This window comes from Hordeum vulgare, chromosome 7H (assembly GCF_904849725.1).
Source record: "Hordeum vulgare subsp. vulgare chromosome 7H, MorexV3_pseudomolecules_assembly, whole genome shotgun sequence".
Lineage (NCBI taxonomy): Eukaryota > Viridiplantae > Streptophyta > Magnoliopsida > Poales > Poaceae > Hordeum > Hordeum vulgare.
In genome coordinates, this window is record NC_058524.1 from 142,839,870 (window position 1) to 142,867,414 (window position 27,545).

Here is a 27,545-nt window from a genome sequence, read left to right on the forward strand (position 1 = left end):
TTGTTTTCGTCCGTAGTCGGACCCTGCTCTTACTCTTAATGTTTATGTAATGTACTGATGTGACTCTGATGTAGCTTGTGGCGAGTGTAAGCCAATTCTTTATATCTCTTCTTTTCAGTACATGTACTTGTAACGATATCCACTCTTGCGACACGACGAGATGCGCTTCTATCCCTAACGAGGCCCTCGTGCCAAATTGAGGATAGGGTCGCATCTTGGGCGTGACAATACACCATCTATTACCTTTTGGAGAGTGGTGTCTCATAGATTGGTTAGGTGTCGCTTGGGAGCCGCCAGATCGTGTGGAGTTGAACTAAGAAGTTTGTAAGGATAAGTAGATCGCCTACTTTATGAAGATCTACCCCAAGTGAGGCTAGTCCTTCGTGTATGTAAGCCATGGTGGAATAGGCAAGATTTCTTCTTCGTGGACACTTCGTGATTGGAGTCCTCCTTGGACTCACGCAACCGTTACCCTCCATGGGTTGAAGTCACCATCAACATGGACGTACGATAGCACCACCTATCAAAACCTCACAAAAAATCTATGTGTCTTCATTGCGTTTGATCTTCCAACTCTACCATCCTTTATGTTTCTTGCAAATGCATGATATTTACATTCCGTTGCTTGATCTCTAGATATGCATGTGTAGGAACTATTGGATGCAACTTAACTTGTGCAAAAATATGCCTAAAACTCAAGCAAATTAAAAACTTCTCATATATCTTATTAAGTGTCTATTCACCCCTTCTAGACGCAACTTCTCGATCCCACAGGTGTCCGCGCCAGCAAGGCCACTTTTTCCATGCCATAGTTAGGCTTTTCTGCACTAGTGTTTGTCTACAATATGTCATATTGCTTAAATCGTTACTCTGTTTGTCATGAACTTCATACTTTGAGAGGCATGCTGGATAGAGGTCTTGGGGTGGAGTAATAGTAGTAGGCATAAGTAAGTTTAATGCTCTACTTGGCATGGATGTAATGCCTATATATGAATCATGCTATGAAGAATCATAATCATAACTATGCGCTATTATGTTATTTGTCCAACAGTAATTTGTTACCCATTGATGTTATGCTTATGAGAGATATGCCTCTAGTGAATCTATGACGTGTGAGTCCATCTTCCATTATTACTAAAAACCTAAAATTGTTCATTGTTTTTATTTGCTTTTATTTTATTTGCATATCCAGCACTATCATATTTTATCCTTGCAATTGACGAGAACAAGGGGATTGACAACTCTCTTGCCTTCATTGGGTGGAACCATTTGTTATGTGTGTGTGCACGTACTGTTCACGTTGTTTGTGTGTCGCCTCCTTCTGGTTTGATAAACCTTGGTTCTTAACCAAGGTAAATACTATCTTGTACTATAATACTTCACCCTTCATCTTTAGGGAACCCCAACCACTCTATAGAGAGTAGCATACGGTAACACGAATCATATTCCCGGGGATTCAAGAGGTGTATTCATTAAAATGCAATACTTTTGTGAGATTATTGCAAACTTAATTATCAAGGCAACCATACACGATGGATAGGGCCTTTGGTTGCACAACTTACTCTTGATGCAAGACACGTGCCCGGTCAAGAAGTAATTTAGACACATCACCCACTTAGATACATAACAAGCACATCTCGATGGGTGACTTCTGGCGCACCAATTAAGATCATATTTTGTCCCATCATAAATATATGGTTGTAAGCATTAATACCTCATGCACATGCCTATTTTTTATTATAAGTGTTCTTCTTACGACATTTTATTTAAGATCCGGCCAAAAACTAAAATTAATCCTTTGAAAAAAAATCTTGTTTGAGACCCTAGCTTAAAGGGCGCCGTCCTCCCCTCGGTCCGATAACTCATGGTCGCCTCTCAAGAAAAAAGGTGAGAATCTTTTATGCTCCATTTCTAGATCACCAAAAGAAGTAACCGGTGTCTCGTAGGTGTGCTTAGGAGTCTCCAAATCATGTGGAGAAGCTGAGAAGTTTGTAAGGGCAAGTATATCACCTACTTAGTGAATATCTACCCCGCGTGAGGCTAGTCCTTCATGGACGTGAGCCATGGTGGAATAGTGAAGGTTGTTTGTTTGTGGAACCTTTGTGTGTGGACCCTCCGTCGTTATCCTTGCGATCATTGATCCTTGAGATTGAAGCCTCCATCAACGTGGATGTACGATAGCACCACCTATCAAAAGCACGAGTTGAAATCTTCCATGTCACCATAGTGTTTGCATATCTCCAAACTCATTCCTTTACTACTATCTTTTGCAATGTCTTTACTTTTCACTGCCTGTGATTAGACTTGCATGTGTAGTTTCTAGACTTGCTTAGATTGATAAAATTTGCCAAGAACTAAAATTGGGAAAAGATTAGTCTTTAATTTGGCAAGTAGTCTAATCACCCCCTAGACCTACTTTTGATCCTGCAAGTGGTATCAGAGTTTTGGTCTCCATTGCTTTGGTTTAAACACCGAGGAGAAGTATGGCTTCTAGTGAGGGTAGTTATCACCATAAAGGTCCTTACTTTGATGTTACTAATTTTGGTACTTGAAAGAATAAGATGAAAATGCATATTCTTGGACATAACACCATTGTTTGTATTGTTGTTTATGTTGGCTTGCAAGGTGAATTCTTTGAAGATGGAAGGGTATCAGATCGTGAGGCAACTACTGATGAATTGAAGATGTTGCAATATAAGGCTCGAGCATGTGACATACTCTTCAATGCCTTGTGCCCCTAGGAATTCAACAAAACCATTCGCCTTGAGAATGCCAAGGAGATTTGAGATACTTTGGTTGAAATGGATGAAGACACCGATTCCATTAAGGAATAAAAGTCGAATGTGGTAAACTTGATGAGTTCACGATGAAGGATCGTGGATGCATTGCCAAAATGTACTCTAGACTAGCTCTCATCACAAATGAGATTGTCGGCTTAGGAAGCGAAAAAATGACACACAAATTCAACATCAAGGAGACCTTAAGAGCTTTGGATAGCGAGTATGACATAGTGTGCACCTTGATCTAAATGATGCTAAACTATAAAGATCTCAAACCAACGAAAGTCATTGGAAGGATTGTCACTCGTGAAATGTCACTCAAGGACAACATGGGTTCCAAATCTAGTGGTGCTTAGAGAACTACAAGTGATGCTCCAACCACTTCAAACAACAAGCTCAGAGAAGTGATCAGTGATGAGAAAAACCTCATGGTTAGGACCTTCAACAAGTTCTACAAAAATGGAGGTAAAGAGATAAGCTCCAAGTCAAGATACGATGAGGATAGATCTTTAAGTTGTGACTGTAATTGCTAGAACTGTGTAGTACACAAACACTTTTCAAATGAGTGCACGACTACTTCCAAGAGAAAAGATGAGTCATCACGAAGGAGTAGAAAAGGTGAGTCACCTCGAATAGAGGGAAGAGTAGAGAAGATAAATATGAACGACGATCTTCTCGAAGAAGCAAGGATTTAGAAAGGAAGTATAGGTCCACCAAGATATACTCAAGAAGAAGACCCTAAGCTCATGTTGGTGAATGGGTATCCGGGCCGAACTCCAAAAATCAGTACGAGAGAAGTTATCACTCCAAATCCTACTATAGTCAAGATGAAGGTGTTTACGGACTAGCTCTTGTGTCCTCCAAGTTTTATGATCTATTTGATTCACCAAGTGAAGGAATTGGAAAATGTTTCATGTCTAATGGTCCTAAGATAACACATCCCGAGTTCATTGACATTAATAGTGATGGGGATGACTTGTTAGTTGAAGATGACTTGCTCAATGATGAAAATAGTGATGTTAACTATGATGAACTTGCTAGTAACCATGAAAATCAAGATGAGTTTATTGTTAATGCAATGAAGGAAAATGGGTGTCTAAATCAAGACCTAAGCACTATTAAGTTGGCTCATGAAACTCACCAAGAAGGTCATAGAGAGCTTTTGAATTCTCATGAGAAGCTACACTAAGCTCAATTTATAGCAAGAGCATGAGTTCTTGAAAGCTATCAATGATAACCTTCGAAAGAAGAGTTCCTCTTACATCGCCAAACAACTTCTCTTGTCCATCTTCAAGCCAAAAGTTAAATCTAAGCAATCGCATAGCAAGAGCGAGAAAGGTTCCACCCCTACTAGCAACAATAATAATGAAATAAAAGGTTATTACTTCTAATGATTCTATTGATTTCACTAATGATTCTCTTAGCCAAGTTACACTTGAGAAGGAAAATAACTTGTTGAAAGGAATTATAGAAAAATGTGTCTAGAAGAGTCTTGTCGGGAGTAAGCAATTTGAGGAAATTGTATGCAAGCAAAAAATACATCAAAGGAGCCAATGTGTTGGTTTCAAACGCAAGTACAATGCCAATGGAGTAGAGTGGGAAGAACCTTAATACCCCAAGATGAAGTTTGTTCCCCAAAAGAGAAGTATGATCCTACTTCATTTAAGGGAACACAAAGCTCAAGATGATCTTCCTCCACAAGACCTCAAGTAAAAGGGGAGGGAAAATATATAAGACTATGACTCATATGAAGAACCAAGGGGGAGATCAAAGCACGATTTCGAAGTTAAAAGCATTGAGAACCTAGTATAGTTTTGATGGGTACGAAGGTAATTATACCACATGTCCACTAGAGATCAAACCACGAGTTTTACCTCCCAAGATGGAATGTTTTTTCACCCTAAAAGAGTAGGGAGGCTCATATTGCATTTTCATCCCATAAATAGTACTCCCTCCGTTCCTTGATATAAGGTGTATAGATTTTTGAGAATTTTTTTTGAAATATAAGGTGTATTGCGTTGCACCATTCGTTCGAATATTTGTTTTAAGGATTTTATTACATTTCCTTATATCAGGCAAGCTCCTCTATTTTGTCATATCAATTAGTCAGGTGTAATCTCACCCCAAAACTTGTGAAATTTTCCCTCCACGTGCGTTCTTTAATTTCCGTGCCAAAAACTATACACCCTATATTTAGGAACGAAGGGAGTAATGTACAGATATACATATTCACAAAGGACCCTTAGTAGTTTGGGTAGGGAAAGGAATATCAAAGCGATAGGCACAACTAAAAAGATTATGGAAGAGGGGCTACAAAGGTAGAAACGGAAGGCTTGGGGGGTCTCCTTGTCTCTATGTGTAAGAAGAAGAAAAATCTCTTTAAATCTTGACAACCTGGATGTGATGGTCGATGGTATCCCCCTGAAATGATTATTACTCCTTTCTTTCCACAAACTCCAGGAGGCTACTAGGGAAATTTCCATGGACATGGTCCCGCCCCAACCATTCTTAGCTGGGTTTACCATTTGAAACCTAGAAGTTGAGTAGTTCCAGTGAATATTCAGGCCATCCCAACATGATTGGCTAAATTGGCATTCAAAGATCATGCTCTCAGTTGTTTCTTCAATGTGCATACCGCAAAGCAAACAACCAAGATCTTACCAACATTGTAGTACCGTTTGTACGCTTGGTGAGTTGGGACATCTTTGAAGTAGAATGTGTAGTAGTCACTGGATTTAAGTTCCCTCGGTTCCCAAACATAGTGCCAAACATAATGCATGAAGTCCTCGGGCCCAATTTGAACAGTGCATTGTAGGTTATGTACCTCATCATGGGCTTGTATGGACAGGGGAAGATGAAACAATTCAGTCAATGTTGTGCCCCCCAAGAAATCCTTGATCGAGACATCTCCATTAATGGCAAAGTAGAAACCACGTGAGTAAGACCGCCGAAAGAAGATCTTAAATCTTTAATAAAGAGTACATTAATGTCATATGCTCATGGTAGTCTCATCAGTCTTAAATCTCCATAACTAATTTTCCCCTTCACTTTCTCTCTCCAACACGTTTGCTTTGAGAGTTGTGAGGGACTATTACACTCCTCTCGTTCTCTTCTCTAACGACTTTGGATTAGGAGCAGTGGCGAAGTTACACCGTAGTCTATGGGATCAATTCACACCATAGTTTGTCTATAATACCCTTTTGCTTTTCTAAAATTTATGAGAAGTCCTTACAACTTGAGAAGGCTGACCGAGAACTTAGTAACGACCAAGGTTTTCCTACCGACGCCATCCTTACTTAGGAGGTCTAGGATTGAAGTCTGTCCACGACACATCACTCGCTATGGTGCGGCCGAGCTTCACTCCGACCCTCTCGAGTGTCATCTGGAGGTCGCCTCCTGAGTATGACGGATGTCGAAGGCCAATCCGGTTGAGTTCTTCCAATAAGCCATGCAAAAGGCTAGATATGGCAGTTGCAGGCCTCGTTCTTTTCTCTCTTGCCATCACGAGGACGAAAGGGATGGGGGGACAAAGCTGCATCACACCCATTTAGATATGAAATTCATCATCTTCTTCTTCCTCGTAGTCAAAATGTTTTTTTTTGAACCGGGCTTCTCCCCTTTCTATTATAACATAACGGAAATACAATATCATTCGAATCGTAGTCAAAATATATACAAGCCAGATCTTTTATCTCCGTTCAAAAAAGAATGTGGATCTACGGATTCTCAAAAAACAAATGCAAAACATAATCTGAAACAACACCTGCCCACTCCACTCACACTAGCACTCACGCCTGGCCACGGCACTGTCTTCGCTTCAGCGTGTGTAGCCGGCCGCTTCGCCGAGCGGTCTCCGGGGCGCGGTCGGCCAAATGACGCCCGTGTCCAGGCCCCGCGGGCGCCTCCACGCCCCCCGCCGCGGGCCTGATCTGTCATTTCCCACCCCTCCCGTTTTTAGGAATCATTCCCCGGTACGATACCCCCGCAGAAAGGCAGAGCTCCCTCCTCCCCAAAAAAAGGCGAGACGACGAGACGGGACGGGACGGCGCGCGCCAGACAGGCAGACAGACAGACAGAGAGGGAAGAGGAGGCCGAGGCGCGACCCACCCCAAGCAAGCCCTAGGCGACGCGACGACGGCCGCCGCGGCGAAGGCGTGCCCGGATTCGGGGCTCATCCGCTCGGCCCGGCCATGTCCACCAAGAGGTAACGCGGTTCCCCCCGATTGGATTGTGCGCGCGCCCTGTCTCTCGCGCGGTTCTAAGCGCGGATTCGGTAGGGATTCGCGCGAGGTGGTGGTTTCCCGTAGGGGGGCGCGTCGAGCTCTGGATGGATTAAGCTGCGTCGAGCTTGCCTGGGTCCTAGGTTTTGGGGGGGGGAGCTGACAACATGCGCTTCGTGCTTCGAATCGGGAGTTGAGCTGGACGGATGGGTAGTCCAGATGTTCCGTCGCGGTAGAGGCAGGGGAGTAAGTAAGCTGATGTTGTCAGGATGCAAGATTTTAACTCTCCGGAGCTTCCATCGCGCCTCCATCCCTGTCGTCGCGTTACCATGTTCACATCCACCATCTGTGGCGTTCTTTGTCGTGCCACTTTGGGTTATGAATCTTGTGATTTATTCAACGTTTGTTGGGCTGGTGCTTGTGTATCTTCTTTTCGTTGTCTCTAGGTGCGGTGGGAAAGCCTATCTAGACTCCACTTACTTCCTGTGCTGGTAAAAATGATTTTTGGATGGTTATATTATATATACCGTTATCTGTGCAGATTTACTTCAGAGAACTTGATTTCAATTTGATCGTGGCGCATATGCTACTTCTTGGTTCTACAATCACAATGTTATTCTTGGGGATGAGTTCCGAGGATTTAACAGAACATTGTTTCTGGGTTTGAGACTGAAAGTTTAATTAACCTTGCTGTATGTTGTGCATACTTAATGGTGGGTGAATACTGATGTTGGTGCGGGAAATTCTTCAATATAGGCAGAACTACAAACAAAACCAATGGCGGTGATATTTTTGATTAATAATAGTGACATCCTTTTTGTAAGTATGCTGAAAGCAACGAGCGTACAAATTTGGAGTACACAGGGAACTTCGGTAGAGCGATAAGTATGTGTTCGCGTAGCTAGGGCCTCTGTTCCTGAGTTGCAAATTTCTTCACAAACTACATTCTTGTTATGCATTTTACTTGTAAGTTGTATTCTCCTGGAACCCTGTTCTCTTGTCCTGTGTAGCAAAAACTTACCGCTGTTAATAGAAAAGGTAAAAACTATATGAAGTGTGAAAAAAAGGGTAAACAAAGAATTAACTTAATTGTAGCCTCTCTCGTGACACATAACTTCAAATTCTTAACGAAGTTATCTATTTAAGCATTAACTGCTGCAGTTGACATTTTGCTTCGAGAATCAATATTGGACAGTAGATAGCTCCCTAAATCCCATTATTTCTACTGTCAGATTATTTCCTGCCTGAGGTGGAAATAACAGTTTGATAGTTAGCTTACATGTCTTCTGTTCTGATTGATCTCCTTCAGGGTTCTTTGCAAGTTCTTCATGCATGGTGCTTGCTTGAAAGGAGAGTATTGTGAGTTCTCCCATGACTGGAGTGACCAATCAAATAATGTAATGTATTAAAAGCTTTCGATGCAGATCTAGTTTCGTTGCCAGACTTCACAATGCATATCTTGGTAGTGTTCCTCACTATGATGCTTGTTTGTGCAGGTTTGCACGTTTTACCAGAGAGGCTCATGCTCTTATGGTAGCCGTTGCAGATATGACCATGTCAAAGTTTCTCGTAACAACCCAGTGCCTCCACTACCATCATCAAGTGCCGCAACACGTAACCCAGTTCGCCCGCCACCATCGTCAAGTACTGCAACACATGTTGCATCTACATCTCTACAACTTCTAAGTTCTGGACGTCCTCTTCACCCGGGACACCAAACAAACTCAAGCAACCAAAGGCAACAGATATCTATGGATAAGCTGTCACTTTCTGAAAGTAAGCCTGCATGGAGGAATGAGGTCCAACCTGACAGTGTATCAGAGGATGGGATTGACTGGTCATCCATTCAAACTGCGCAAAACCAAACTTCCATGAAACTTGCTGATATGCCAATTTGTTCTTTTGCTGCTGCTGGTAACTGCCCGTATGGTGAAGAGTGCCCTCACATGCATGGGGATTTGTGTGCGTTCTGTGGGAAAATGTGCTTGCATCCTTATCGTCCTGATGAGAGGCAGGAGCATATCAAGCTATGTGAAAAGAACCACAAGCGGCTTGAGGCTTTGAAGCGCAGTCAAGAAATAGAATGCAGTGTCTGCTTGGACCGTGTGCTCTCAAAGCCTACTGCTGCTGAAAGGAAATTTGGACTATTATCTGAGTGTGATCATCCCTTCTGTATTTCATGCATAAGAAATTGGCGTGGCAACTCTCCTACATCTGGTATGGATGTGAACTCAGCACTGAGAGCTTGCCCAATATGCCGCAAACTTTCGTACTATGTCATTCCAAGTGTTCTTTGGTACTTCTCGAAAGAGGAAAAGTTGGAGATCACTGAAAACTACAAAGCAAAGCTCAAGTAAGATAGGCTTGTCCCATTTTGTGGTCTGTGCCCCAGCTTATATAAGTAAAACTAGAATGCTACAAATATTTCAGTTGTTATATTTAGTCAGTGGATTTATCCTTACTGGGAAGAATCAGCCTTATCAATGTACTACAAATGGCATTTCTAGTTATCTTGGCTCATATGCTCGTGCTCACATTTCCTTTATTTTTGAATATTCAAGTTGATATGTTTCATGAGAAGTGATTTAAGATGAACATACTATGTTCCTTAGTACTTGATTATCATTCTACTGTCTGACCTACAAGTACCATTTCAGGTCAATAGATTGCAAGTACTTCGATTTCGGAACGGGCACTTGCCCCTTCGGGACAAGCTGTTTCTACAAGGTAGACACACTTCTTACATTCTATAAACATGTGAATACACATCTGCCTGCCCTATCCATATAGTTTGAGTTCACTACCAGGCCAGCTCCATCCCTTCACTGTTGGCATAACTCGTTTATTCGGAACACTGGCAGCTAATAATAGCCTTCTCCTCAGTCTGTTGGTCTACTGGAAAGAGCCCAATTTACTCTTTTTTTATTCCAAGAGTCTTCTGTGTCCTCTCTATTATTAATATCAGATACAACCGCTTAGTAGTCCTTGTTAGTTATTTGGTGGATAAAGATTGGAATATGTAGACCGAGGTTGGAGCTTATGTTATGTTCAAGTTTGCATGTGACCATTATTATTTTTGGTTGTAGGGGACATGCTATTTTATTTCTTGCTGATTATTCTCCTAGATGGCTTCATTTAGTATAGAAACTGTGGATATGACTTGTAGTTTGCAATGTTAACTAACCGGTCTCTCCTTATTTGTCTTCTGTTTTTGACTCAATCTTTTATCCTTCATGTTTTGCAGCATGCTTACAGAGATGGCCGTTTGGAAGAAGTCGTACTGCGACATCTTGATTGTGATGATGGAAGTACACTTATTGCTAAGAACATTAGGTGTGTGTTTTCTATCTGTTTTATGCAATCTGCATATTTTACTTCTCCTCATTTTTCTCCTGTATTGCTGTCACATTCTAGGTTGTCAGACTTCCTCGGTCGGTTGCATCTCTAGGGACCAGCGGCTGCATATATATCGAATGTAAGATCCTTTGGGGCAACAAACTCGATTATACTAGTTTGGTCAATTCACTTGCAAGTCATGCACATTTCCTATCATTGATGTTATTTAGTTGCTGTTGTGGGAGATGGTCATGCTGCTGTTCCACTGATCAATTTCAGTGCTCGTAGTTATGTTTGTATTTCTGCTGGTCGAATTGATTTTATCCAACTTATCCTGCAATCACGACCCCCAACATTCACTAACAGCACTGCATCCATTCGGCTCTTATTTTTTGTTACTTTATTCCTACCAAACTACTCGTTTTATCAGTTGATAAAGTGAACTGAAAAATTTGCATCCAGGCATCATTCTGGGATTTCGATGTCTACCAAATATTTGCAGTATTCTGAAGACATCAGTTTAAAATCGAGGCATCTTCGAAAACTGCTGCTTTTCTCCAATTTATTGGTGGTTGCTTTGTCGCCAAACATACAAAGGCAATCCTTTTGTGCTGAAAAAGCCATCATTCCTCCTTGATGCATAAACTCTTTACATAACCATTTGTGACTAACTCCAGCACTGCTCGTTAATGCAGAAAATTCAAAGTTCGCTGCTGGACACCTGGATGACCTTGTAGTGCTATTGACCAGTGGAACAATGGGAAAGAAGTTATGCCGCGAGTATGCTTGAAAAGTGAAAAAAAAACATAATTAGAACTGCTGAAACGCCTTTCCGTATGCACTTTGTGTTGCTTCCTGGGTGGTCACCAGTGATTCGGTAGAACGTTACCTGGCCATTGTGCGAACGACCGGTGTGTAATACTCGGCCGTAATACTCATTTCCAAACCGCCATTTCCCTGACGAGGAAGGCTACCGCACCAACAACTGGTGAACTGAGACCGTTTGGTTGTATAACGTGTACGCTGGAGGAAAAATGGAAAAGAATTCAAAGAATACGCTTCATACTTGATGATGTTATGAAGTTTGATTGGTCAGATGCTCGCCCATGAAATTTTATTGCCTTCTTTCGCTTGTGATATAAGACCAATGAATCCTGCATTTTCTTCTGCTCCTATTTTTAGTCATGGAACAAAAACTGTCCATTCTGAGCATACGACGTCCTTCCTGAAGGTTGTGTAAAGCCTACCAATCACATCCGAAACAAGGCGCAACAGTGAGGTATTTGTGTATGCCGTGCGCCATAATGATGGAGCTCAAGTAGTGCTTCAAATAAACTATCTGCCCGGTTTTCTGCTACTCGTTCCTGTTTTACTGCTCTGGCAATTCACTAACACCCTGTGCTCTGTAGTCCTTTCCAGAACCACGTTGGTGCAACTGAAAGTGTGAAACCATCTCGCAGAAACCACAGGTGTAACTGAACCCCGTCTTATTTTTGCGGGGTATTGACAGTAGTTTTACCTTTTCATGTTAGAAGAGGGAAAATGAACCGAGGTTCCAAGGTATCACACAGAATTTCGAACACCCACAAGAACAACAACACACTAGAAAAACTAAGTGGTAGCCTCAGTGAACGATCTAATCTCGTCTCCAGCCATAGCAGCCACGGTTTCCGGAGAGCACCCCTTCCAATGGCGGAGCTATGTTGATTTTCATGATTTACCTTAGCCTCCCCTGAACGTTTTGCCTACCTCCGCCACTTACCCCTTCTTCTCGAAAGTGTGCCTATTCCTTTCTTCCATAGGCTCCGGGGCACGTATCCAGCCGTAGTCATTTGTGTGCGAAAATCTGGTTGCTTGCGCAGGGCTCAGCTCCTTCTCCACCAGCCTTTGATCGTCATCGACGTTGTGCTAGCACCGTCAGCTCTCGGATCAGTTAGATGAAATGAGAGCCAAACTTCCCTGGCAAATGGGCAGGTCAGCATGAGAAGGGCAGCCGACCCTCATCGCTTGACAGCCCGCATCTTAATGAAACCACAAAACAGATATTACTGAATGCTGGCCTACAGTTTCTTATATTTGACAAACTGTTAGATTAACTAATAAGTAACAATTCATATACACAAAATAGAGTAAAATACAAAGAGCATACAGAAATGATTCGTAACCTTCACCATAGAGCTCAGTATAATGCATGTGCACCTATTATTGGTTGAAACATTTGAAAACAAAAGAGGATATATGTCAGTTAACTCGGCATCGGTAGGGATGCCAAACAAGTCTATGAAACACAATTAACTCAGAAATACACCATTCAAATCTATGCCTATATTCGGCCAGGCCAGTGAACAACAAATTAGAACACTACTGAAAATCCGACTAAATATAAGTGATCCAATCAGCATTGGATTTCAGCAAGTACATAGTAGCTAACTGGCTAAATAGTTGATTCAGATCAAATTAGTATCCAACCTCAACAAGTAGCCGACCCAAGATGAGTTCAAGTAAAGATAAATCGGTTAATATCTCAATATTGGAATACATGACCACGTATCCTAAACACTGAACATCAAAACAAGTCATTGCGGGCTAATTGATACAACTAACTGATGAGAAAATAGTATAAAAAGAATGCCAAGAGTGTAAATAAACTTAGTATTAAACTGAGAGCATTTTACATGTAATTACAGAGAAATTTACAGACATGTTTTACATGGACAATGGAAGAAGCATTCTTTGCTTACTTTTCTTGTGCTTCCTCTCTTCCTTGGTTAATCTCATGCACAAATATAGAAGTGCAGAAATACATGTCAAGGATAAAGCTATCCCTACAAACTTGAAATAAAAGGCAATACAAGCGAACAGTAGTAGAGCATACAAAGCAAGTTCCCGTACCACAAGGAACACCTCAACCCTGCAGCAACCAACATAAAATAGTTGTGTTCGTAAGGATGCGAGCAATAATTTAACTGTAGTGCAAATAAGGAGAGGCATGAAAATAATCTCTTCCTAAGAAGAGAACTTCTAACAATCCTGAATATTCATGTCGTCTTTATGTCAACAGAAACTTGTAAATACAGAACAAGTTGGTTACGCCCGTCGCCTATTTTGCTTTCATTGTTAAGAAACTTGTAAATATAGAACAAGTTGGTTATGCCCGTCGTTGACATAGCGATTTCGCACTAAACATCAGCAAATCAGGGCATGTTCACATGAGGTGGCCCTCTTGAGATTTCAGTCTAAAATGATAATCTTGCCTGGTTCATTTATATAGAAAATTAGAAATCAATGGAAGTGAAACTAACATCTTATATTTAGCCTGTGATTCTGAGAGCAGAGGCAATTGGGCAGGTAAACCCAACACTAGCTACAACAAGATGATGAACTATGGATGTTACTCCCTTCGTTAACCTTACCTAGCTAACATAATAATGGCCGATTTTCCTTGTATGGTCACTTAATTCATCCTCAACTTGGGAATATCGAAGCATAATACTCAAGCTTGTGAGAAGAAACGGAAATGGATTAGGGTTGGCGGTTGCTTACCACGAGGAGCCGGTGGTGGAGGTGGAGGTGGAGGAGAAGAAGGATGCGGCTGCCCAGGCGTGCCTGGATCGCGCCTGATACTCCTTCAACTGGTCGGCCATGGGGTGCTGCTGCTGCTCGGCGTCCACTCCTCGCGCCATCTCACTTCCGTTTTCCGACGCCCAACGGCGACAGCGACGGCGACCGAGTTGGTCCAGGTTGAAGAGCAGACGGGGGATCGATGTCCTCTGCTTTGGGCCAATCACGTTATGCTTTGGGCCACCATGCCATCAGCAATTTTTAAAGCTTTTAGAGCATCTTCAACAGCTTTTGTATATTTGCACTTACTTACTACTTCCTCCGTCTCAAAATTCTTGTCTTATGTTTGTTTAGAAATGAGTGTATCTAAATACTAAAATGTGACTAGAGATACATTCACATCTAGACAAATCTAAAACAATAATTTTGAGACGGAGGGAGTATTTTATAAAATTTGGCTAATTTTTTTCTTAACAACCTTTGTATAAGTGGTCCTTCACCAATTTTTTTTACAAAGCTTGCTATATTTACTGTTGGGGAACGTTGCATGGGAAAGAAAAATTTTCCTACGCACACGAAGACCTATCATGATGGTGATCATCTACGAGAGGGAGATCGGATCTACGGGCATGTTTGGTTCATGACTAACTTTGCCACAACTAACCTTAGACAAAGTGTGGCTGCCATAAAAAGTGTGGCTAACAAAATGAACACCACAAGTGTGGCAAGATTTGGCAAAAAATTGAGTCTACGACATGTGGACCATTTAGGACAGTAAAACTGAGCCTAAACCGAGCAATCTTACGCCCTCATGATTTCTGACCGTTAGATCTCACATTAGGGTCATTTCTGGCCGTTAGATGCTCTGTCCTAAGGGGCTGCTACTCCCGAAGAAAAATCCACGATTTGTGGTTCATCAGGCCTTTGTCGGCTCATTAACCTCTACCCCAATTGCGGGAGGCGAGAGCCCGTCGTTCGTCTTGATCGACAGAATCAGATCGACTCCTTCTTCCGACCTCTCGTCTCTCTCACGACCAGGCGACGACATACCTAGGGTTGGAGCCGGCGTGAAAGATGGCTCGGCTAGGAAGCCGATGCCCACCAACGACTTCCATCGGGCGTTGTCCCGGTCCTCCTCCCGTCCTTCCTTCCGTCATCTCTCTCTCTCTCTCCAGGAGGTTCATCTCTTCGCGGTGTTCAGCTGCCATCCGAGATCTGGAGGAGGAGGCCCGGCAAAATCGAGCGTGTTTGCAGTGGCTCGAAGGTTGTGGGATGCAGCCGCTTGAACACGCCACTATCAGCAGGACTGAGGCGCAGGCTCCACCTCGCGTGGTCATGTCCGGCACATCCACTGCAGGTTCGTGTTTCCCCATTTTTTTTATCCTACTGCTATTCTAGGATTTTTGAAGTTCATTGTTCATGTGTGCTGTATTATAAAATATCGAGTAAAGAAGACGATTATTTCTATGCCAAAGATCTTTTGTTGGTGAATCTGTAGGGAAGAAAGAAAGAAAAAAATATGTGAATGCAAAGTTTGGATTTGTAGCGAGCAAATGGGTCATGTCAATGCATTGCTGACTATATATAGCAACGATATACATCAGGTCGCTTTTAGAATTTGATTGAATTACTTCAGAGTTACTGAATAACCAAACATTAATACATGCAAGAAAGTCCTCCGTTTGTTTTGATCCTACAGGAGCCCCTGCAGCCCTACTGTTCTTGGTCCCAAATCCCATGACCAAGCCCCACCTCCTGGTTGTCCAATGAAGGAGTCCGCTTCTAAAAAGTGAGTTCTCTTAATCAGTATACATGGCCTCTCCTCACATGTCCTTTCTTCATATTTAAGAGGCTCTCAAGCTTTGTTAGTTTTTTGATAGATATGGAGTTTTAATTTGATAGCCCCAACAATAGTGGGTACCCATGAAGTTATCTATCTTTATTGTCAATCTGACATAGTTTTTTCGCCTTCTATCATGTTAAGCTTTATTAATGGATGATATGTGCCATGTTTTTCTTCTTATTATTTTTTTTCATTTTCATGTGAAATTATTTGATATATCTTGGGTATGGACGATTTATTTGCAAAATGTCCCAGAATTTGTGAATCCTGGTGTGCAAGAATCAACACAAATGCTCAAACATGATTTTTGCTAAAGGTACTTATTTTTTTCCGTTCCCAAAATTGTCCTCATGTTTGCTTCTAAAAATTTACTTAGCAAGGCTTATGTGATTCATGGAGTTTACTTAGCAAAGATAATATTACCAGTTTATAACTTTTTTAAAGAAGCATACAAGAAGTGCACTCACTCTACATTAAAATAATGAGACGTGTAATAATTTCGACATTGGTTTAATATAGGAAATATAAGATGCACATGGAGAAAATCCCATACTCGGCATTCTTTTCTTTTACTTATTTTTAAGCGATATAGATTTAATTGTATCAACATGTGTTTATGCATTACAGTCTCACGTCTAACCAGGACTAGCTTTTTTGGTTTTATTTCTTCCTCGTTCATGCATCTCCTCTTCCCTAATTCTTCTTCCATCTATGGAATTTGTTTTGTTCACTGGTGAGGTTCCTTGTGCCAAAATGCAGGACAAATTCGAGCAATAAGTTGCTCTCGGTCAAGCAGCACATCAACTAAGTCATCGTGCACTTTTGCTTTAGCGATATATAAATTTTAAATCTATTTACCTAATGTATAATTGGCTAATTGCACTGTTCATGATTGTGAGGCTATAGCCAACTCAATTTTTGACACTCTTGCGGATGGAAGAAATGTAATCAATCAAAACTATAACTAAATACGTTCACGTGTCAATTTACACTAATCTATCACTATATTTATTTGATAGGTAAACACAAGCAGTAACAACAACGACTCAGACAACACTGATGAAAATGAACAGTGGAGTGCAGATTTCTCCTATACTTGATGCAACAGTACTACCATTTCTTACTTAGTTATACCCTTGGCTAAAATTATTCACTTCATTATCACCGTGATTTTCTTTTAATAATTAAAGGAACACATAGCACCATCTTCTGCCAAGTAACAAGAATCACCATCTTCTGACATTGGAACTCCAAGCAAAAACGATTCAGCCACAACTAGCAAGAAGTCCTACAAAAGGTCTAAGCTACACCTTAGAACCTTAATTGCTCCATGTCTGCTCAATATTTATTTACAAACAATTCTGTGGATTACAGGGTTGTAACTGAAGCCAACAAATTGCCTTCAGCAAAGAAGATGCATTGATACTAAAAAGATCTTGGATCAGCATTTGAAGTGCTAATAAAAGGAATGACAACCTTCTGCATATGTCCATCTTTTCGAGTGATTTAGTTTTCCATTAATAAATATATCGCATGTGTACAAATGCTACTACATGATCAGAACAACATTGTCTTCTGTGCCTTGGATAATTAAACATGCAATTCTACACATATGATTATTCTACCTCTTAATAATGTTTGGTTCGATAGCGTGGTGTCTATTCCTATAATAAAAATGCACTGATTCATATTCTACTCCCTTCGTTCGGAATTATTTTTCATAGAAGTGGATGTATCTAGATATATTTTAGATCTAGATACATTCATTTATTTCCATTTTGGTGACACAAGTAATTTCGGATGGAGGGAGTACTATTCTACCAAGAATATTTCACTCTCTGTGCCATATTATCTCAAATTGTATTAGCATAACAAAATGCACCTTTTTAGTTCCGAGTTAAACTTTCTCCTTGCATGAGCAGAAGCTAACATTTGATCTGACCATCTTAGTCTCTAAATTCATATGACAAATCAGAAATCTTACCCTAAATTCAGCAGTGAAAGCAGCAGACCTGTAGTGCCCACCACTTAAAAAATTTGAAGCGTGGAGCTCCTTCCTCTCTTGTATCATGGTACCTCCTTTTCCAAACGCAGGTGGAGTCACAGTAAATGCGAACAAACTTTATTCATCACTTATCCAAAAATTATTTACTAATAAGCTACAGATATATGGTGCAAAATTCCTGCAACAAAAAGATATATGGCGCAAAATGATAACTGAATAGTTATAAATGCTTGAATATTACACACAAATTAATCACACCATATAATGACCATTAGGCTAACCTATCAGAGACTATTCTTAAGTATAGAAATTCTACAATACAAGGTATAATTACAATATAAAAGTTAATCCACAACATGGTCACATATCTCAATACCTTCGCTCATCTGTATCACTATCTAACATTAAATTGCAACAATAGATGGGCGCAGCAACGCGCGCCAGCATGATCTAGTATATCTATAAAAGTGTGGCAAGCCACAAGTGTGGCAATGAACCAAACACATGCCTAAAGTATTATGGCATGACTAAGGTTAGGTGTGGCAACCTTAGGCTGGGAACCAAACAGCCCCTACATACCCTTGTAGATCGCTAAGCGGGAAACATTAAGAAACGCGGTTGATGTAGTGAAACGTCTTCGCGATCCAAATCGCCGCCGTCCCATGATCCGTCCCGATCTAGCACCGAACGGACGACACCTCCGCGTTCAGCACACGTACAGCTCAATGACGATCTCCGCCTTCTTGATCTAGCAGGAGAGACGGGGAAGTAGATGAGTTCTCCGGCAGCGTGACGTCGCGTCGGTGATGGTGGTGATCTATTCCTGCAGGGCTTTGCCTAAGCACCACAGAAATCCGATCTAGAGGAAGAACTACGAACTAGAGGAGTGGGTAGCACGTGGCTGAATATTGTGTCTCAAAAAACCCTCAAACCTCTAGTATATAGGAGGAAGGAGGGGGTAGGCTTGCGCACCAAGGGAGCCTCCCTTGGGCTCGGCCGAACTAGGAGAGGAGGAGTCCTCCTCCAATCCTACTTGGATTAGGACTCCTCCCCAAATTGTCCACCTCAGACTGTTGCGCCACCATCAATTCCACGTGCCCCCCTTGGGAGTGGTGGGCCCACCTGGTGGACTCCCGGTACCCATTCGTCACTCCCGGTAAACTGTCGGTAATGCCCAAAATCCTTCCAGAATCCAAATACCAACTTCATATATATCAATCTTCGTTTCCGGACCATTCCGGAACTCCTCGTGACGTTCGGGATCTCATCCGGGACTCCTAACAAAACTTTGGTCACCAACACCTACAACTCAACTATACCGAAACGTCACCGAACCTTAAGTGTGCAGACCCTGCAGGTTCGATAATTATGTAGACATGACCCGAGACACTCTCTAGTCAATATCCAATAGCGGGACCTGGATGTTCATATTGGATCCTACATATTCTACGAAGATCTTATCGGTTGAACCTCTATGTCAAGGATTCATATAATCTCGTATATCATTCCCTTTGTCCTTCGGTATGTTACTTGCCCAAGATTCGATCATCGGTATCTCCATACCTATTTCAATTTGTTACCAGCAAGTCTCTTTACACATTCCGTAATACAATATCCCGTGACTAACTCTTTAGTCACATTGCTTGCAAGGCTTGTATGTGATGTTGTATTACCGAGTGGGCCCCGAGATACCTCTCCGTCATACGGAGTGACAAATCCTAGTCTTGATCCATGCTAACTCAATGGACACCTTCGGAGATGCCTGTAGAGTACCTTTATAGTCACCCAGTAACGTTGCGACGTTTGATACACACAAGACATTCCTCCGGTGTTAGTGAGTTACATGATCTCATGGTCATAGGAATGAATACTTGACATGCAGAAAACAATAGCAACAAAATGACACGATCATATGCTACGTTTATAGTTTGCGTCTTGTCCATCACATCATTCTCCTGATGATGTGATCCCGTCATCAAGTGACAATACATGTTTATGGCTAGGAAACCTTAACCATCCTTGATCAACAGGCTAATCAACTAGAGACTCACTAGAGACATTGTTTTGTCTATATATCCACACATGCATTTATGTTTCCATTCAATACAATTATAGCATGGATAATAAACTATTATATTGAAACAGGAAATATAATAATAACTATTTTATTATTGCCTCTAGGGCATATTTCCAACAGTCTCCCACTTGCACTAGAGTCAATAATCTAGCCTCACATTTTCATGTGATTTACAATGTAATGAATCTAACACCCATACAGTTCTGGTGTTGTTCATGCTTTGCTCGTGAAAGAGGTTTAGTCAGCGGATCTGCAACATTCAGATCCGTGTGCACTTTGCAAATATTTATGTCTTCCTCCTTGATGTAATCGCGGATGGCGTTAAAGCGTCGCTTTATGTGTCTGGTCCTCTTGTGAAACCTTGGTTCCTTGGCTAGAGCAATTGGACCAGTCTTATCACAAAACATATTGATTGGATCCAGTGCACTCGACACTACTCCAAGATCTGACATGAACTGCTTCATCCAGACACCCTCTTGGCCGCCTCTGAGGCAACTATGTACTCCGCTTCGCATGTAGAATCAGCTACGACGCTTTGCTTGGAACTGCACCAGCTTACCGCACCCCGTTAAGAATAAATATGTAAATGGTTTGCGACTTAGAGTCATCCGGATCAATGTCAAAACTTGCATCGACGTAACCCTTTACGACGAGCTCTTCGTCACCTCCATAAACGAGAAACATTTCCTTAGTCCTTTTCAGGTACTTCAGAATATTCTTGACCGCCGCCTAGTGTTCCACTCCTGGATCACTTTGAAACCTGCCTGCCATACTTATGGCCAGGTTGACATCCGGTCTTGTGCACAACATTTCATACATGATAGACCCTATGGCTGAAGCATAGGGGACACCACTCATCTTTTCTCTATCTTCTGCACTTACTGGACATTGAGTCTTACTCAATTTTATACCTTGTAACACAAGCAAGAACCCCTTCTTGGATTGTTCCATTTTGAACTTCTTCAAAACTTTATCAAGGTATGTGCTTTGCAAAAGAGCTATTAGGCATCTTGACCTATCTCTATAGATCTTTATGCCCAATATGTAAGCAGCTTCTCCTAGGTCTTTCATTGAAGAACTTTTATTCAAGTAATCCTTTACGCTTTCCAAAAACTCCACATTGTTTCCAATCAGCAATATGTCATCCACATATAATATTATAAACGCTATAGATCTCCCACTCTCTTTCTTGTAAATACAAGATTCTCCAAAAACTTGTATAAACCCAAACGCCTTGATCACCTCATCAAAGCATTGATTTCAACTCCGAGATGCTTGCACCAGTCAATAAATGGATCGTTGGAGCTTGCACAGCTTGTCAACATTCTCTGGATCGACAAAACCTTCGGGCTGTATCATATACAATTTTTCCTTAAGAAACACATTAAGGAACACCGTTTTGACATCCATCTACCATATTTCATAATCGAAAAATGCAGCTATTGCTAACATGATTCAGACGGACTTAAGCATCGCTACGGGTGAGAATGTCTCATCGTAGTAAACTCCTTGAACTTGTCAAAAACCCTTTGCCACAAGTCGAGCTTTATAAACGGTCACATTACCGTCCGCGTCCGTCTTCTTCTTAAAGATCCATTTGTTCTGAATAGCCTTGCGGCCTTCAGGTAATACTTCCAAAGTCCACACTTTGTTTTCGTACATATATCCTATCTCGGATTTCATGGATTCTAACCATCTGTTGGAATCTGGGCCCACCATTGCTTCTCCATAATTCGTAGGCTCATTGTTGTCCAACAACATGATAGACAATACAAGATTCCCGTACCACTCGGGAGGAGTACATGCTCTTGTCGACCTGCGAGGTCCGACAGTAACTTGAACTGAACTTCATGATAATCATCATTAGCTTCCTCTTCAACTGGTGCAACCTCAACATAAATTTCTTTCTGCCCCGTGCCACCATCTTGTTGAAGTAGAGGTTCCATAACCTCATCAAGTTCTATCTTCCTCCCACTCAATTCTTTCGAGAGAAACTCTTTCTCAAGAAAAGCTTTGTTCTTAACAACAAACACTTTGCCCTCGGATCTGAGATATAAGGTATACCCAACTGTCTCTTTTGGGTAACCTATGAAGACACACATTTCTGCTTTGGGTTCCAGTTTTTCAGGCTGAAGTTTTTGACATAAGCATCACATCCCCAAACTTTAAGAAACGACAACTTTGACTTCTTGCCATACCACAACTCATATGGTGTCGTCTCAACGGATTTTGATGGTGCCGTATTTAAAGTGAATGCAGCTGTCTCTAATGCATAGGCCCAAAACGATAATGGCAAATCGGTAAGAGACATCATAGATCGCACCATATCTAACAAAGTACGATTACGACGTTCAGACACACCATTACGCTGTGGTGTTCCAGGCGGTGTCAACTTTGAAACATTTCCATATTGTCTTATGTGAGCACGAAACTCGTAACTCAGATATTCTCCTCCTCGATCAGATCGTAGGAATTTGATCTTCTTGCTACGATGATTTTCAACTTCACTCTGAAATTGTTTAAACTTTTCAAACATTTCAGACTTGTGCTTCATCAAGTAGATATAGCCATACCTACGCAAATCGCCAGCGAAGGTGAGAAAATAACGATAACCGTCGCGTGCCTCTATACTCATTATCCGCACACATCAGTATGTATGATCTCCAATAAGTCACTCGCACGCTCCATTGTTCCAGAGAACGGAGTCATAGTCATATTGCCCATGAGGCATGGTTCGCATGTGTCAAGTGATTCAAAATCAAGTGACTCCAAAAGTCCATCAACATGGAGTTTCTTCATGAGCTTAACACCAATATGACCCAAACAGTGGTGCCACAAGAAAGTGGCACTATCATTGTTAACTCTAGATCTTTTGGTCTCAATGTTATGGATATGAGTGTCATCACAATCGAGATTCAATATGAACAAACCCCTCACATTGGGTGCATAACCATAAAAGATATTACTCATATAAATAGAACAATCATTATTCTCTGACTTAAATGAGTAACCATCTCGCAATAAACAAGATCTAGATATAATGTTCATGCTCAACGCAGGCACTAAATAACAATTATTTAAGTTCATAACTAATCCCGATGGTAACTGAAGTGAGACCGTGCCGACGGCGATCGCATCAACCTTGGAACCATTTCCCACGCGCATCATCACTTCATCCTTCGCCAGCCTTCGTTTATTCCGCAGTTCTTGTTTTGAGTTGCAAATGTGAGCAAAAGAACCGGTATCAAATACCCAGGCACTACTACGAGAGTTGGTGAGGTACACATCAATAACATGTATATCATATATACCTTGTTTGGTGTAGGCCGCCTTCTTATCGTCCATATACTTGGGGCAGTTGTGCTTCCAGTGACCAGTCCCCTTGCAATAATAGCACTCAGTTTCCGGCTTAGGCCCAGCCTTGGGTTTCTTCGTCGGAGGGGCAACAACTTTGCCACTCTTCTTGGAGTTACCCTTCTTGCCTTTGCCGTTCTTCTTGAAACTAGTGGTCTTATTGACCATCAACACTTGATGTTCTTTCTGGATTTCTGACTCAGCGACTTTCAGCATCGCAAATAACTCGCTGGGTGACTTATTCATCCCTTGCATGTTATAGTTCAACACGAAGCTCTTGTAGCTAGGTGGCGGTGATTGAAGAATTCTGTCAGTGATAGCTTCTTGCGGGAGAGCGATCCCTAGCTCAGCTAGACGGTTTGAGTACCCAGACATTTTGAACACATGTTCACTGACAGACGAATTCTCCTCCATTTTGCAAGCATAGAATTTATCGGAGGTCTCATACCTCTCGATCCAGGCATTCTTCTCAAAGATAAACTTCAACTCCTGAAACATCTCATATGCTCCATGACGTTCAAAACGTCTTTGAAGTCCCGGCTCAAAGCCATACAAAACTGCACATTGAACTAGTGAGTAGTCATCCTTACGAGCTTGCCAAACGTTCAAAACATCTTGGTCAGCCGTAGCGGGTGGTTCATCTCCTAGAGTTGCATCAAAGACATAATTATGTTGCCCAACTTGGAGGATAAGCCTCAGATTTTGAGCCCAGTCTACAAAGTTGCTACCATCATCTTTCAGCTTAGCTTTCTCTAGGAACGCATTGAAATTCAGGGTTGCTACTGCGCGAGCCATTGATCTACAACCTAAGTTTTTGCAAAGATTACTTAGACTATGTTCAAGGCAATTGAGTTTAGCTAATCATATTACTAATAAACTCCCACTCAAATAGATATCCCTCTAGTCATTCGAGTGTCGCATGATCCAAATTCAGTAACTCAAGTCCGATCATGACGTGAGTTGAGTATAGTTTAAGTGGTGAACATCTCCATGTTGATCATATTTAGGACAGTAAAACTGAACCTAAAGCGAGCCCTCTCAGCGTTTTGCTTTTTTAGCCGTCCATTTTGACGATCGGGTCATTTCTACCCGTCAGATCTGATGTATACCGCCACCTCCAGCACACTTTTTCATCGTCGGCCCGACTGTCCTAATGGGCCGCTGCTCCGGTGGCCGAAACCGTGTTATCTCGTTAAATGGGCCTATTTTCTCAGCCCATCCAGGGTCAAAAAAATTCATATTTTCCATACGTTATCTACAAAATATATGCAACTACACAAATGAAACATACATAATTAAACAAATAAATTTATATTACCTGTTTCAACACCATCCATTCACGCTAACTTTATTCAAACAACAAACCTACAATACACAATAAATTTCAACAAATTTAACATACAACTATTACTCATTATTCAAAAAAATAAAGAACTAAAGACAACAAAGTTTAACAAATATAATCGTACCTACAACTAACACAACTGAAAAAGAATTAAGTCCAGCTCACAAACTAAGAACTGCATACACCAACATCGAAACAAACACAAAGGATGATGTGTATATATAGAGCAAGTAAGCTACTAACGTCCCTCTACTTATAACTACTGTTCATAAATACAAAGGTCAACAAAGTTACAAATGCTAATGCAAAACCTACAACCATTCCTATCCTAGATCAATACCAAATTAATGCCTCACTAAAAACGTTCAACATACACATCAATACACAAAAAATGCTGACGCAAAAGTATTAATAGCTAAACAGGCCCATATCAGCCCAATTACAATATTACACACAAATTACAAAATTACTATTATGTGGCCCATAACACACCAAATTTTCCAAAAAGTAAAACAAAAAAATTGCATCAAAATAAAGATCGCAAACCACAAGAAAATAGTTAATGTAATACAAATATATCTTAAGCAATTACGATCCTACATAAATATACAGAATTAAACCCTCACTAAAAATGTTCAACATACACATCAATACACAAAAACTGCTGCTGCAAAAGTATTAATACCTATGCAGGCCCCTATCAGCCTAATTTAAATATTACACACAAATAAGAAATTTACTATTATGTGGCCCATAACACCACAAATTTTTCAAAAAAAACAAATAAAATGCAACAAAATAAACATCGCAAACCACAATAAAATAATTACTGTTATACAAATATATCAATAATCCTAAATTCATAATAGACGGGCGCAACAACGCGCGCCTTTCATGATCTAGTATACTATATGATTCGTGCTCGACCTTTCAGTCTCTTGTGTTCCGGGGCCATGTCTGTACATGCTAGACTCGTCAAGTTTAACCCGAGTGTTCCGCGTGTGCAACAGTTTTGCACCCGTTGTATGTGAACGTTGAGTCTATCACACCCAATCATCACATGGTGTCTCGAAACGACGAACTGTCGCAACGGTGCACCGTCGGGGAGAACACAATTTTATCTTGAAATTTTAGTGAGGGATCACCTTATAATGCTAGCGTTGTTCTAAGCAAAATAAGGTTCATAAAAGGATTAACATCACATGCAAATCATAAGTGACATGATATGGCCATGATCTTGTGCTTCTTGATCTCCATCACCAAAGCACCGACATGATCTTCATCGTCACCGGCGCCACACCATGATCTCCATTATTGGACCGCCATCGAGGTTGTCGTGCTATCTATGCTATTACTACTAAAGCTACTACCTAGCAATATAGTAAACGCATCTGCAAGCACAAACATTAGTTTAAAGACAACCCTATGGCTCCTGCCGGTTGCCGTAGCATCGATGTGCAAGTCGATATTTAACTATTACAACATCATCATCTCATACATCCAATATATCACATCATGTCTTTTGGCCATATCACATCACATGCATACCCTGCAAAAACAAGTTAGCCGTCCTCTAATTTGTTGTTGCATGTTTTACGTGGCTGCTATGGGTATCTAGTATGATCACATCTTACTTACGCAAAGCCACAATGGTGATATGCAAATTGCTATTTAACCTTCTCCAAGGACCGCCTCGGTCAAATCCGGTTCAACTAAAGTTGAAGAAACAGACACCCTCCAGTCATCTTTATGCAACAAGTTGCATGTCAGTCTATGAAACCGGTCTCTCGTAAGTGTACGAGTAAGGTTGGTCTGGGCCGCTTCAATCCAACAATACCGTCGAATCAAGAAAAGACTAAGGAGGGAAGCAAATTGAACATCAATGCCCACAAACTCTTTTATGTTCTACTCGAGATTTCATCTACGCATGAACCTAGCTCATGATGCCACTGTTGGAGAACGTTGCATGGGAAACAAAAAATTTCCTACACACACGAAGATCTATCATGGTGATGATCTTCTACAAGAGGGAGATCGGATCTACATACCCTTGTAGATCGCTAAGCGGGAAGCATTAAGAAACGCGGTTGATGTAGTGGAACGTCTTCGCGATCCAAATCGTCGTCGTCCCACGATCTGTCCCGTTCTAGCACCAAACGGACGACACCTCCGCGTTCAGCACCCATACAGCTCGATGACGATCTCCGCTTTCTTGATCCAGCAAGAGAGACGAGGAAGTAGATGAGTTCTCCGACAGCGTGACGACACGTCGGTGATGGTGGTGATCTGTTCCTGCAGTGATTGGCCTAAGCACCACAGAAATCCGATATAGAGGAAGAACTACGAACTAGAGGGGAGGGTAGCACGTGGCTGAATATTGTGTCTCAAAAAACCCTCAAACCTCTAGTATATATAGGAGGAAGGAGGGGGTAGGCTTGCGCACCAAGGGATACTCCCTTGGGCTCGGCCGAACTAGGAGAGGAGGAGTCCTCCTCCAATCCTACTTGGATTAGGACTCCTTCCCAAGTTGTCCACCTCTTTTGGATTTCCACCTTTTTCCTCATGGGCTTTCTTTGGTTGACTAGTCAGCCCATCAAGGACTCTTGCGCCACCATCAAGTCCACGTGTCCCCCTTGGGGAGTGGTGGGCGCACCTGGTGGACCCCCAGTACCCATTCGTCACTCCCGGTACATTGCCGGTAATGCCCGAAATCCTTCCGGAATCCAAATACCAACTTCCTATATATCAATCTTCGTTTCCAGACCATTCCGGGACTCCTCGTGACGTTCGAGATCTCATCCAGGACTCTGAACAAAACTTCGATCACCGGCACCTACAACTCAACTATACCGAAACGTCATCGAACCTTAAGTGTGCAGACCCTGCGAGTTCGAGAACTATGTAGACATGACCTGAGACACTCTCCGGTCAATATCCAATAGCGGGTCCTAGATGTCCATATTGGATCCTACATATTCTACGAAGATCTTATCGGCTGAACCTCTATGTCAAGGATTCATATAA

General features: G+C 41.6%; 2 protein-coding genes across 3 annotated transcripts; one reads left to right on the forward strand and one right to left on the reverse strand.

Moving 5' to 3' along the window:
* The first annotated feature begins 6,769 nt into the window (after positions 1-6,769).
* Positions 6,770-11,431, forward strand: LOC123407228 (E3 ubiquitin-protein ligase makorin). Of its 2 annotated transcripts, XR_006612565.1 has the most exons (8): positions 6,770-6,984; positions 8,310-8,397; positions 8,497-9,353; positions 9,658-9,727; positions 10,245-10,333; positions 10,415-10,475; positions 10,799-10,933; positions 11,032-11,431. XR_006612565.1 is itself a non-coding variant. In XM_045100315.1 (7 exons), exons 1-6 carry the CDS (start codon positions 6,971-6,973, stop codon positions 10,446-10,448), a joined length of 1,152 nt encoding a protein of 383 aa, XP_044956250.1. In that variant the 5' UTR covers positions 6,770-6,970; the 3' UTR covers positions 10,449-10,475; positions 11,032-11,431. The 2 variants fall into 2 exon arrangements, 1 of the variants encoding a protein (XP_044956250.1); XM_045100315.1 differs by lacking the exon at positions 10,799-10,933.
* A 408-nt stretch (positions 11,432-11,839) lies between these two features.
* Positions 11,840-14,142, reverse strand: LOC123407229. The gene is made up of 2 exons (XM_045100316.1): positions 13,880-14,142; positions 11,840-13,247 (listed from the first exon to the last, which is right to left on the reverse strand). Exons 1-2 carry the CDS (start codon positions 14,017-14,019, stop codon positions 13,043-13,045), a joined length of 345 nt encoding a protein of 114 aa, XP_044956251.1. The 5' UTR covers positions 14,020-14,142; the 3' UTR covers positions 11,840-13,042.
* Between the last annotated feature and the right edge of the window lie 13,403 nt (positions 14,143-27,545).

What these genes read in the sequence shown, in the direction of transcription:
- LOC123407229 (XM_045100316.1), bottom strand. Translation starts at nt 14,019, where the DNA reads ATGGCGCGAGGAGTGGACGCCGAGCAGCAGCAGCACCCCATGGCCGAC. An exon ending in TCCACCACCGGCTCCTCGTG is followed by an intron (nt 13,248 to 13,879) that starts GTAAGCAACCGC and finishes TGGTTGCTGCAG; the next exon opens with GGTTGAGGTGTTCCTTGTGG.
- LOC123407228 (XM_045100315.1), top strand. An exon ending in GGACAAGCTGTTTCTACAAG is followed by an intron (nt 9,728 to 10,244) that starts GTAGACACACTT and finishes CATGTTTTGCAG; the next exon opens with CATGCTTACAGAGATGGCCG. An exon ending in CTTATTGCTAAGAACATTAG is followed by an intron (nt 10,334 to 10,414) that starts GTGTGTGTTTTC and finishes GTCACATTCTAG; the next exon opens with GTTGTCAGACTTCCTCGGTC.